Source organism: Xiphias gladius, chromosome 1 (genome assembly GCF_016859285.1).
Source record: "Xiphias gladius isolate SHS-SW01 ecotype Sanya breed wild chromosome 1, ASM1685928v1, whole genome shotgun sequence".
NCBI classification, from domain to species: domain Eukaryota; kingdom Metazoa; phylum Chordata; class Actinopteri; order Istiophoriformes; family Xiphiidae; genus Xiphias; species Xiphias gladius.
Window position 1 is genome coordinate 3,431,762 of NC_053400.1, and position 13,623 is coordinate 3,445,384.

The following is a 13,623-nucleotide window of genomic DNA, read 5'->3' on the forward strand; positions in this document are numbered from 1 at the left end:
TTAACAGTCAGAATTCAGAGGACTTTATCAGCTAAAGACAGTCTTCTAAAATATTGTTGTACCCTAATGGAAATGATGGCCAAAACTGCAAATATTCAGATTTAAAAAAAACAAACCCTTTCTACCTTAAGTGGTTAAGATTGATAATGTCTGAACAGAGCAGGTGTTTCAAATTGGTTGCACTATAGTATGATTATTAAATTTGAATTGGTCTAAAATAATTCACATATTGGTTTGTGCTCCAGGAAAATATATACAGAAATATAACTGGAGTCAAATGCTTTATCAAGGTAAATGTGTTTTGAATGAGCTGCTTTGTTTCGGTACACAATAATGCCCAACATTATTTTATAGTAACAGCACTTCACAGTTTCAGACACCAATATGACCTCATACTTACCAACAACACACAGCATACAGTTATACAGGATACAGTTGCTTCTGACAGTGACTGACAGCCAGTTTTGGGTGACATCAAACACAGACACACTGACAAGACAATAGCAAAAATTTTGTAACATGAACCCAAAGGATGAAATGCAAATTACTTGTAGTGGGTGAATGTGAATTCTACGGTTCTCCACCATGATATCATCCAAAATATCAATTGCTCTTGCCACTACGCTGTCTTCATCACATGCCATGTGTAGCCTAAGTATGCTAGTGGATAGCCTAGGAATGCCAGTGGCCAGCCAAGCATTGCTAATGACCAGGAAAGTCAGTGATATATCCGTTAGGCTGCCGAGGTAGCAATGTGAGTTACCAGGTTCGTCAAATGAATTGCCTCACTCAGCAAGTGGGTAGTTCGCCTTAGAGATTGATAAATTAGAGATACTGCTGGTCTCTAATTTACCACCACTGGCCTCTTATTTACCACTGCCGGCTTATCAGTGTATTTGATGTAACACAGTAGTGAGCTATTCTAAAGAATCCAGTCTCGGCTATGAGGCAAATACCAACGTGGCTCCTAAGGACACAACATATACAAAAGCAAAAGCACAAACTTTAATGAAATGATCCCCAAATCCAAAAATGCCAGAAACTGTAAAAGACATACAACGGTGAAAACACAAATATCAAGAAGAATGCAACACATATATTTGGTGTGTGGTATGATATTTTACAGTGCACTGTCTGGCACACCTGCCTTGAAACAGTCCCCTCGTAGTATCCAACATGCCTGGATATGCGAATCAGCAGTGCCTCTACATTTTAGTGGCATGTGGTTTTAATATCCCCGTAAACTTTTGAATATTTATGTGAGTCATCACACTCTGAGCCATCGAGGGAGGTAGAGTAAGCTGAGCACTTCTTCTGACATTACACCGTAACACATGCAATGGGGTGGCACAAATGTGGTGCAATCATGGCAAAGATGCAGGTTTCTCATGATTTTGTTAACTTTATTTATTTGGGCAAGTAATAAGAAAAATTGTTTTCACTTTTGTATGCGTTTAAGAATTTTAGTATTTGCTGCATTTCTCTTCTTAAAAATCTGCAGCATTTTTGAATTTGGAGCACATTTCCTTAGTGTTTATGCTTTAGCTTTTGTGAATGTTTTGTCCTTAGGGGGTACCATAAAAGTCAACTGCAACAACAGTGAATACTGAACAGATGGCCACATGTAGGCAATGTTACAAAGGAAATTTACCAAAGTAATAAAACTCCTCTAAATTTTTAATTTCCATTTATTTGGCCATTGTGACTTTATGGGTCATACAATGGACTTGCTACCTCCGTTGTAGAGATATGAGGAAACAAGGAAGCGAGTGAAACAAGGTATATTGGAGCCTTACAGCTTTCTAAATAAAGATGATTTTTGGATGAATCATTTTAAACACTTGTCTTTGAGTCCAACCCTAATTAAACACCAGAAAGTAGCCAGATGGAATAGGCATTGTGGCAAACTGCATAGGGATCTACATTTTGGTCAATTCGCTGGCTGATCTAACCACCCTGCCCTATTCATCTGTGCATGCCACTTTGTTTCCATGTGTGAGTCTGAGTTTCACTGTGGTTTTTTGGTCCTCTAAGAAAACTAAAATAGCTATTTGCAGTGGATTCGCCTATGAATTGAGGATGATCAAGTTAGCTATAATGGCCATGCCAGGTGGCTACTTTCTGTGTTTACTTTTGTTCAGACTCCGAGAACCATTTGAAATAATTCTTTGTAAAAATCATGGTTATTTGGAAAGCTGTAGAAGGCTTGCGCAGTTTGCCCAGATCTATACTGTTGCATGAATCCTGTTTCCCCAAATCTCTACAACAGAGGTGGCAAATCCAAAGTTAGCAGTACCCATAAAACCACAATGACCAGATCTAGAGAAAGTACACCAGGTTTAAATATACAAAATTTTATTTTATGTAAAACATCAAACTAATAATAATTTCCTCAAATTATGTGCCTAGTTACACAAATGATGTGTAACTAGGCAATACTTTGGTAATAAGTTAGCCAAAAGATATTTAATAAGCTAAAAGTTTCTTGCTTGTGCTCAAAAGTTGCTTAATGCAGCTGCTCTACATCTAAACACTTACTACCAATGTGAGTGTACTGCTTGTTTTTTTTAAAGTCGTTCCGTATATTCCTTTCATGGTGAGGAAAAAGAATTAATCATGAGTGGCAGCTGTGGTATTTGCATTTCAAGAGGTTGCATTCATGACACAAAATTTTGTGAGTCCAGGCTGAAACTGAACCTGTACAGATCTTATCTGAACATTTGGGCAAGTTGTATCCACGATGAACAAACACACCACACGCTCCTGAAAGCCAACCAACTGCATCCATCAACCCTCCACCACCCTGCCCGTCCACCTATGGTTAGACACAGACTGCCATGGGCTCACCTGGGGTCAAAAGCAGCGCATTTGATTTTTTTAAGGAGCCAATGCCAAAAGTAAAGTATGCATACTGTAAACTGTATGCAGTACTGTAAATATCAAGCTCCTAAGCTGGTAGCATAACCAAATATGTGTACTGGGTCATGATTCAGGACTGTGAAGGCAGGCATTTTATTGCAGACGACTGTTTATTCTCCTCCACATTTACTCCACCACTTGGCAGGAGCAGCAGGCAGAAGAAAACAGCTTGGATGAAAGGAATGCATCCCTGGCATTCCGCACGGTCGGGTTATGGGGTAACGGGGTCAAACAGCTGGTTATGTAACTGTAACCAGACTTTAAGATTCAAACTACACCCCCCAGGGGAGCCCACAGCTAACTGCTTCTCTCATCTACCTACAGTAAAACACTCCAGGCAGTGCAGGAAACACACACACACACCCGCACACACACACGCACACACACACACGCACACACACCAACACACACACACGCACACACACAGTGCATGCATCTTACATGAGAAACACTTGGGGACAGCTCTGGGTTTAGCCATCACACAGGTAGATACCCTCTTACACTGCCTAGTGGTGACTGGAGGACAAGACAAGGAAGTTGAAGGGAGGTCACATGACCTGTGGACCACACCAGCATGTGTGTGCACATGTACACACACACTTACATCCTTTCATTCCAGTTATTATCCTCTCCTCTGACTCAGTTTGTGATGTGATACTTGACAGATAATGGCTGATTATTAATTCATTTATCATTTGTCCACAGATTCTGTCACACTGGCTACTGCAACATAACTCAAATATCCATGATCATAGTTGACAACACAAAACATGATCAAGAATTACTGAGAGTAAAGAGGGTGATAATGCGAAGTTGTGTTTCCTTTGATTCTGTGTCATATCCTGTCCAACCGGAAGCTGTATATCCAGTATAATTGTCTGATATGCAATAGCCAAAAAACTCTGTAATGTATTTCATATTCAATTATTTCTTATGCAGAAGACGGAGTGGGAAGTAACTAAGTACATTTACTCAAATACTGTTCTGCAGTGTACCATGTCATTTGATTTTAGTCTAATTTGTAATGCAGTGAGCACTATTTCACACGTAAAACTACCATTTACATGAGCAGTAGGTTTATTCTATCACCAAAAGTTTTGGTTTTAAAGAGATGGGTTAGATATATGGCAAACCTCTATCCCAACTACAACTTAATAAAAACTTGGTGGAGTCAAAGGTGTAAACTAGATACAAGTACGGTCTCCCTTTCCAGATTTAAAGTTTATTTGATGTATACTGGCACAAGCACTGTACCACTTCCTGTGAGTACAAACTGTATACCAACTTTAAAAATCATCATAGTATAAATATTTGCATATCCCATATGCTATATATCATTTAGTACGGGACTGAGACATATTTTTGGTATCTGGTGGGTCTCTCCCACAAAAACATACTGTGGCATTCAGGAAATGGTGTGTAATAAATCTGTGATTTGTTTAGAATAACCAGAAGAGAATGGTAGTAAATCTGAGCATTTGACTGAGAGACTGTCAGCATAGACTCAGATTATACACATTTGATCAGATTCTATCCCATAGGCCCCCACTGACAGATTTATGATCTTGTTAATCGGATTGGATAGCTGAGCTGTGTACACAGCAGATAAAACAGGTGGGAGGAAAATCAATACGTACATACCATATTTACAAAAACAAGAATGTCTGCTGTTCTCAAGCAGACACTGATGCAACTGCTGCTGCTGTTGTACTGCTGATGTGCTGCTTTGGCTATCAGTATAGATAAGGTGCTCTAGCCCACTATACCGCTATATTATACTACATACACCATGTAACCACTGACATAGATTGGAGTGCATTAAGTCCAATGGTTTAATATTCCTTGCATTTACAGCTACTGTATGTGTAGGAATAAAAATGTTTGTTTCTGGAACTCCTTGTGGTACTATAAGATCAATACCCAACCATGTTGATAAATATATCAAACTGAAATTACATTGCTTCTCATTGTACCGGCACCTTTAACCACAACCGGCTGATCCCTGAGCACACTTTTAGAACGGATGCAACAGACTGCCAACGTAATGACAATTGCTGTAGTATAAACCTCTTTCAATTCAAAACTGACGGGCTGGTATAGATAAAGGATAACACCGCAGGATGTCTGCAATTGATGTCTTACTGTGTGACACTTCAGACAGAAACATCCACCATGTGAGACGTACATAAGTACTGAAGGCCAACGTGATATTTTCAGGCAGAAACTGACATAGCTAATTTTATGCAAGCATCTTTAAATTTGACCACTCTATTTTACGCCAAAATAATTCTACGAAACATGAAACATTAACAGTGTTTTCATTAGCAAATTATTTTTGTCAGGGTGGAAACTGCTTTTAGAATAGGACACTTACAAAACATGTTATTAGAAGTAGTTAATTTCAGGTACTTTTTGACAACCAATGTAGTATTGATCTCTGCTTCAAAAAATACAAATCAAACAAACTGCATCATCTCAGCAGTGAATGCCAATGATGGGATGAATTCTCTATAGAAAGCCAATATTAGCTACATACATTAGTACAGGCACAAAGCATATTAGCTGGATTTGAAAACAAACACACACTCACCCATTCCTTTAGTGTGGTTGAAGTCTCCTCTCACTATCTTACAGGAGCGTCCATCTCCATTACAAACACCACAACGATCCTCTTTAGCTGAAGAGCCGATGATGCCGTCACACCCAATTTTCTGCCCACAGCATAAAAAAAAGCCCACTGTCACTCTGTATCACAAAATCAGTGAAACAATGTACACGTTATTACTGTTGTTGAATTCCCAACAGTTACTGTCAATAGCACAATATCTCCTGATGTACAATACATCCTTGAAGGGTTGTGGTGATGATAACAATGGGATAAATCTAATATTAAACTAAAAATTCAAATTTACAGTGCAGGAATCTACGACAGGATTCCTGTTACAACTTTTCATTGAGCAAAAATCAATCTTTATTCCTCTGATTTGGACAAACATCATTGAGATGAACCGATGCACATCCAATCTTTGATCATCAGAACTAAAAGAGCACACCTCCCTCAGAGAAACTAAAAACATTTTTTCACTAAATTGTGAATTTCAGTCACCATTTACCAACATGTACACTGAAATAAGACTGGTCACTTGTGTCCTACAATTTAACGTGTTTTGTTAAGGTCAAGGTCAATATTACTTTTGAGTAAGTATTAAAAGACATCATCATCTTCAATTCAGCATGAATTTTTTAAATAATATTTACAGTATCATGGAAACGTTAAATTTCTGTTACTGTTAATAGTTAAGTGAGTAAAAGATGACCTGATTTCCAAAAGGCATAAAGTGGCACATTTCTTCAATATTTTAAGCAAGATTACTTTTTTATTTCCGTACTTTACGGTTTCAAAATAACAAAAAAGGAAAAGGGCTCAAAACAAAATTTTGGGCACCCTGTATGGTTGATACTAAGTAACATCCCCTTTGGCGAGTATCACAGCTTGTAAACGCTTTTTGTAGCCAGCTAAGAGACTTTCAATTCTTGTTTGAGGGATTTTCGCCCAATTTTCCTGCAAAAGCCTTCTAGTTCTGTGAGATTCTTGGGCCATCTCTATTGAGGTCTATCCACAGATTTTCAATGATGTTTAGGTTGGGGGAAAGTGAGCTTTCAGCTAGCACCTCTTGAGGTAGACCATTGTGGATTCTGAGGTGTGTTTAGGATCATTATTCTGTTGTAGAAGCCATCCTCTTTTCATCTTCAGCTCTACCAGTGAAATGTTCCTCCGCGACTGGCTGCAACATAAGCCTAAAGCATGCTCAATCCACCCCAATGCATAACACTTGGAGAGGTGTTTTTTCATGAAATTCTGCACCCTTTTTTCTCCAGACATAGCTTTGCTCATTGCGGCCAAAAAGTTTCATTTCAACTTCCAAAATTCATCAGGCATGTTTAGATGTTCCTTTGCAAAAATCTGATGCTGAATTTTGTTGTGAGGACGTAGGAAAGGTTTTATTTTGATGACTCTTCCATGAAGGTCGTATTTGTGTCGCTTCAAAGTAGAACTGTGCACCACCACTCGACAGTCTGCTAAATCTTCCTGAAAGTCTTTTGCAGTCGAACGGGGGAACTCAACTTGACCGTTCCTGTTAACTGCCATTTCTTAATTACATTAAGAACTGAGAATATGGCCATCTTCTGTGCAGGCATCAATTATTTTAATTTTCAGAGAGCTAGACAGCTGCTTAGAGGAGCCCATGCCTGCTGATTGTTTGGACAAGGTTTGAAGAGTCGGAGATTTTTTTTAAGCTTTGAAATTTGCATCACTTGGCCTTTCCTAACGATGATTCTGAACAAGCCATAGCCCCAAAAAGGTCGTTAAGGGCATATGTCCATATACCGTTTTTTTCTGAGTGCCAGCATCTTTTTTCAATTGTTCCCAATGAGGAGAGAGCTTTGCAATGGCATGCAGCCACCCAGAGAAAAAGTGCTGCAGCCAGCCTTTTTTTTCAGAAAGATCTGCCTTTTTTGTGAGCTTGATGCACTTCTGGTTAAAAATCTCTGAACTTTTCAGAAAGGTACCAGTATCGTCAGTGTAGCTCCTTTTCAGGAAACCACTCAGATGGAGCATGACTCATCAACCTGGTAATCAAGAAAATGGAGATGAAGCTGACAGAAAAAGCCATTTGTGGAGCAGATCGGCCAGACACTGAATGTTGCTGATGAGTGTTGTGCTTTCATCACTGTACGCATTGTCATCTTATTAGTTTTGTCGTAAACCCTCGATTAACGTGGCGTTAATTTAGCTACCTAGATAATGTCAGTCAGCTTCCGTTAATATATTGTAGAGATTTTGTTATCACAGAAACAAAACCCAACTGCAGTGCTTTTTGATTGAGTGCTGGGATGAAGCCCTCCCCAGTGCCCTGCCAGTGCTTTTCTGCCTGAGAAAAAATGCTAATGGTCACATGCTCTAAGGTCTGAGACCTTGGTAAAAGTTAGCTGAGAGCTCAAATCTCTTGTGGTGCCCAAATATTTGTATGGTGCTATTTTTCTTGTTTTCACTCTAAACTTTGACATAACAAGAATTACACACTAATCTTGTTTAAAATGTTGAAAAGAATGTTTCACCTTTAACCTTATTCCTTTTGGAGATCAGTTGATCTGATCTCAACTCACTTAACTATTCACAGTAACAGATATTTTGACCAGGGATGCCCAAACTTTTTAATGCCACTGTAACCACAACTATTATTATTCCGGATTCTTGTCCAAAAGCTTTGAGCTGCTTAAACAGAACCATGAAAATCTCCATAATGCTTAAGTTGCCAGGAGTGGAAATTGTAGAAAAACAAATTAAATATGCTGACAGTGAATGTTTTGCAGATTCTTTCAGTTTCCTTGTTATGTTGATAAAAAAGTTATCTGGATGACATTACGTTCACTAGGAAACAGACTTGCTACAACAAATTAGTAGTATATGAAGATCGTTTTTTGGAGGCAGCTGGATGAGCTAATACCTAGAGGAAATAACAGTTTGGACATGCATGTGCACATACAGTAAATACACTCAGAGCACTTTATTAGGAACATCATACTAATACTGGGTAGGGCCTCCTTTAGATCTCAAAACAGCCTCAGTTCTTTGTGGTACTGATTACACAAGATGTTGGAAACATTCCTTTGAGATTATGGTCAATGTTGACATGATTGCATCACATAATTTCTGCAGATCTGTCAGCTGCACATTCATGCTGCCAATCTCCTCTTCTACCACATCCCAAAGATGTTCTATTGGATTCAGATCTGGTGAATGGGGAGGCCACTGAAGTTCAGTGAACTCATTGTTATGTTCATGAAACCAGTTTTAGACGCCTTTTGCTTTGTGATATGCTGGATTATCATGCTTGAAGTAACCATTAGAAGATGGATAAATTGTGGCCATAAAGGGATGCAAATGGTCAGCAACAATACTTAGATAGGCTATGGCATTCAAACCATGATTGATTGGTATTAAAGGGCCTAAAGTCTGCCAAGAAAACATTCCCCACATCATCACACCACCACCACCAGCCTGGACTGCTGACACAAGGCAGGTTGGATCCATGAATTCATGCTGTTGACGCCAAAGTCTGCATGCCTCAGCAGAAATCCGACCAGGATACATTTTTAAACTTCAACTGTCGAGCTTTGGTGAGCCTGTGCCCACTGCAGCCTCAGATTTCTTTTCATGCATGACACGAGTGGAACCTGCCGTGGTCTTCTGCTTTCCTGCTCACCATAGTTGTAAAGAGTGGTTATCCGAGTTACCATAGCCTTTATATCAGCTCCAACCTGTCAGGCCATTCTCCTCTGATCTCTCTCATCAACAAGGCGTTACCATCTGCAGAACTGCTGCTCACTGGATGTTTTTTGTTTTTCACACCATTTGTGTGAAAAGCCCAGGAGATTGGTAGTTTCAGAAATACTCAAACGAGTTGCTGGCACCACAGTAAAGTTCACTGAGATCGCAATTTTTCCCTAATCTGATGTTTGATGTGAACATTAACTGAAGCTCCTGACCTGTATATGCATGATTTTATGCATTGCACTGCTGCCACATGCTTGGCTGACTGAAAAGGCAGATGTACAAGTTTTCCTAATAAAGTGCTTGGTGAGTGTACAGTATATACAAAAAGAAGAAACATGCAAAGGTTATATGCCAGAACACATTCACATAAAGTGAGGAAATTGGTCAAAAAAAAGAATGAGCATAACAGAAACTGAAAGCAGTGGATGAATGATAGTACAAAGAGCATTTTAAGAAAATAAAACATTTTCAAAGGAGTTTCAAAAGCAGTTAGCAGCTAGCTAACCTGAGATCTTACAGGAAGCTAATCCAAAGCCTTGGGGCCTTGACTGCAAACACAGGGTCACCCTGCTAACAACCTTCGATTAAGGCACAGTCAGCTAAGCTGCCATTGAGGACCTCAGGTTACAAAAATATGGGGTCTACAGGTCACAAATGTGGGAAGTGTAAGACACGAATGGCTTTATAAATTAACAAACATATTTTAAAATCAACTCTTAAAGCAACTAGGCCCAACTGATAGCACTTGAAACAGTAGTGAACGTTTCAACTGGTTTCTTGGATGCATTTTGTAATTGTTATAATAATGAATTCCCTTGTATATTACCCAAACATTGACTACCACAACTTAACAGGAAACCCTAACCTTAACCTAAACCTAATCGTAACCTTAACCCTAATTTTAACCCTGACCCTAAATCCAAGTCTTAACCCTGAAAGTGCCTTTTAAACTTGTGGGGTCCAGCATTTTGGTCCTGACAAAGCTGTCGGACCCCACAAGTATAGTGGGCTCCCAATTTTCTGACCCCAGTTTTGGACTCCCCCAACCCAAACACACACAGCGCAAGACAAAGTAATGCACAATGCAGTTTGCTGAATCATGGGGCCATATGGCCCTCTCCAGCTTGCTTAGACTTCCAGGGTACTCCACTAGCCAGACCAAATCTATTTTCATGGCTACACTGAATATATTCCGCTCCCCTTTTCCACTCTGCTCCCCCTCTTTCTTCTCTCTCTTCTTGCCAGTGTTTTCATTGTATGCCCAAGTTTCACATGCCAGGCTTGGAAAAACATCCATGCCACCTCCACCCTCTGTAAACTCAGTATGTGCCTCCTCTTTTTCTGCAGCTCACAGCTTCATCCTCCAACTCCCCCACTGCTTCCCCTTCTCAGGTGGAAGATAGGTGTGCAAGTTGAATGTTTTGGCAGAGCCCAACAGATGCATTACAAGGATGTCTGTAGTTAACAAAGGCCGAATGGAGCAGAGCAAAGGAAAGAGACGACAAACAACAAACCAAGTTTGATTAGCCAACTGGTCAGGACACAAGTCCTATATCAAAGTGTCAGCCTGGGTCAGGTCCAGAATTTATTTTAGATTATTGGAGGTAGGCTCTGGTGCTGAGCTTTGCAGGTGCATGGTGGGTTATGCATATATATATATATATATATATATATATATATATAGAGAGAGAGAGAGAGAGAGAGAGAGAAAGAGAGAGAGCTAACGTCTACTCTAAGTGATGTTACACAGTTAAGGATACATGAGTCATTGCTGAAATGTGAGAAGTAAGTATTTTGTGAGCACATGTGCGTCATGATAATTGCATCCATATTTGACTTTCTGGACCAGTCTCTCTCTCACTCTCTCTCCCTCTCTCTCACTGCCTTGGCCAGTAGGAGGGGGGAATTCCTCCCAAATCTACCAGCATCCAACATTTGCTAATAAACACAAAAGACTGACTGTAGTCGAGACACCAGATCCGAATAAACCCCCCAACCCTCCCCTGGGGAGCAGGCCATGGATTAACTCCACCACTGCTTACTGCTAATGAATGAGGTACTCTATTGATTCCTCTAGGGACCTCTTTCACAGTTCTTCACTGGGACATGTGTTTATTTACTTTATGACGGGTTGATTTTTTTCAGTGATGACAAAAGTGCCAAAAGACTAAACTCTCATTCTGCAGCTGTGATATTGGAACCTGGCTAAATTATGATGGATTCTGATATCATTATCATATAACACTATTTCTAGTTACCATTGTCCCATTTCAATATAAAGAGTAACCTAAAAGCTAGTTGAGCTCTGAATCAAGATTTAAGACTTTTGAAACCCCCTAGTATACCATCATAATCCTCTTCTACTTCGGAAAAAAACATATAGCCTCCCTCTCTGCCTCTGAAAGGATGCAAATAAACTGTTGAACAGTGCAAAAATTCACACATGCACATGGAAGTCAAATTTTATGGTTAGATGAAACCAGTGTTTATTGCTCTAGGACATAGGAGGCAAACAGTGGCCTCCTGTGATAAAGTCACATGGATTTTGACCAATCTATTCACCCTGACCTCCTCCGCACTCCATACTGTCACAAACTTTGTCTTTTGCTCCTAAAAAACTAGAGTAGTAATTCACATGGCCGTTAGAGGCTCCTGTCAATCAAATATAAACATATATAGTTTTTATGTCATTTTTATATATGAGTGCCTTTTGATCAATATAGAAGAGGAGGGAGATGGCAAATCATAGATACCTCATGTCTTGCTGCTGCTATTGAAAAGTAGGCTGGAGAAGCGGGTTAGGAGCTCTCTGAGCTCGGAGCTGCCTGAGTTTAGCTGTAAACCTGAGCCAGTTCTTAAAGTGGAGAAAGTCTTAATAGGCACACATGTCCTCAAAAAAACTAATGTAAGATGTCATGATGTCAGTGAGTTCATCTAGGTCTGTAGCTGCAGCCTTCACATCAAGCCTCCAATCCTTGGAGTCAAAGCAGGCCTGTTCCAGCTTTTGCCTTGTTGGTCCATCTTCTCACAGTCTTGACCACAGGCTTTGCAAATTTTAGTTCATGCTTGTAAGTTGGGAGAAAATGAACCAGACAGTGATCGGAGAAACCCAAAGCTGCACAAGGAACAGCGTGATAGGCATCCTTTAATATGGTGCAATATAGCAATGGTCCTGTGTGTTTTTATCGGCAATGCACTTCCACTGCTTGTGTCTCCTCCAAGCCCCATAACAAGCTGATGCTCCTCCGACCAAAATCTCCACAAAAATTCTGCATTTATGAAAGATTGTGTTGACTCACGGATGTTCAGCAGTTCTTCTCTAGGGAAAGTAATCGTTTGGAGTTGCAAAAGCTGGAGCAGATAAACAAAAACAGCGAAAGCACAAGAGAGCTAAGAATTGAGGCAGCCATCTGTGGCACCATCTTGGATTGGAAATAAATTATATGTTGAAATTTGCACTAAATTCAGATGGAAGCCTGACTAGTGTTGGAGGTAAACAGCAGCATATTCAGAGCACTGTCCTCTCCAATGACTCTCACAGTGTAGGACTTAGCTCTGTGTGTGTGTCTGCAGGACCATTAAGAATCAATAGAGTGGCATGCTGAAAAACTTACACTGCATGTCCTGTTTCAAGCAGAGGAGGTGCCTGTGGTTGACCTGAAGGATGCACATGGTTGTCCTATTGTACGGTATAGGCCTGGGGCATTGCACCTTCGTGATCTCATAGGCCAACAGCTCAGTTCTTTGTGGGAGGATAATGGTTGAGTGAAGAATAAGACTAAGTTGGTAGGGTTATTGATGCCACTCAAGAAAGGGCAGAAGAAGGAAGCTACCTCTGACTTTGTCCCTCTTGGACAGAATGGCAGGCAGGCCACCAGGCCAAAGGAAGTCTAATCACATTTGGTGTGAACCATTCCATGACACAATTTTGAAGGTGAATGCACGTGTCTGTGACTGTGTGTATGTACCTGACACCTCCCGTTAACACACAGGTCCGCCTCATACGGTCCACATGGTGTCCCATCCATCACTCTGTCAGCCATCAGAGCTGGGACATCTCGACCCACCGGGCTGCAGAACAACACACATGGCTTCTCTGCTCACACACACACACACACACACACACACACACACACACACAGACAGCGATACAAGATCATGTTAATATGATGGCAAAACACATGTTATGCAGAAATGATTTAAAAAATGATAACAGAAAAATTATACAAATATTGTAAAACATGATTAAGGAATTTAGTGGAATAAACTGATCTTTTCTCATTATTTTAAAGTAAATATGTTTGTGTTGTTAATTGCATGTTAATTCAACTTAGATTGCCTAGTTTTCATATTTAACTTTCCAA

The 13,623-nt window shown here is 40.1% G+C and overlaps 1 protein-coding gene across 2 annotated transcripts in view; it reads right to left on the reverse strand.

The window, feature by feature from the left end:
• Positions 1-13,623, reverse strand: part of adamts17 (ADAM metallopeptidase with thrombospondin type 1 motif, 17) — a 171,993-nt gene that overhangs the window by 35,068 nt on the left and 123,302 nt on the right. Inside the window, exons 14-16 of one of the 2 annotated variants that reach the window (XM_040124670.1) lie at positions 13,228-13,355; positions 5,510-5,630; positions 3,361-3,435 (exon numbers count right to left, since the gene is read on the reverse strand). In XM_040124670.1, coding sequence (XP_039980604.1) covers positions 3,361-3,435; positions 5,510-5,630; positions 13,228-13,355 — 324 coding nt within the window. The remainder of the gene's footprint in view (positions 1-3,360; positions 3,436-5,509; positions 5,631-13,227; positions 13,356-13,623) is intronic. The other variant, XM_040124678.1, reaches the window with a different exon arrangement.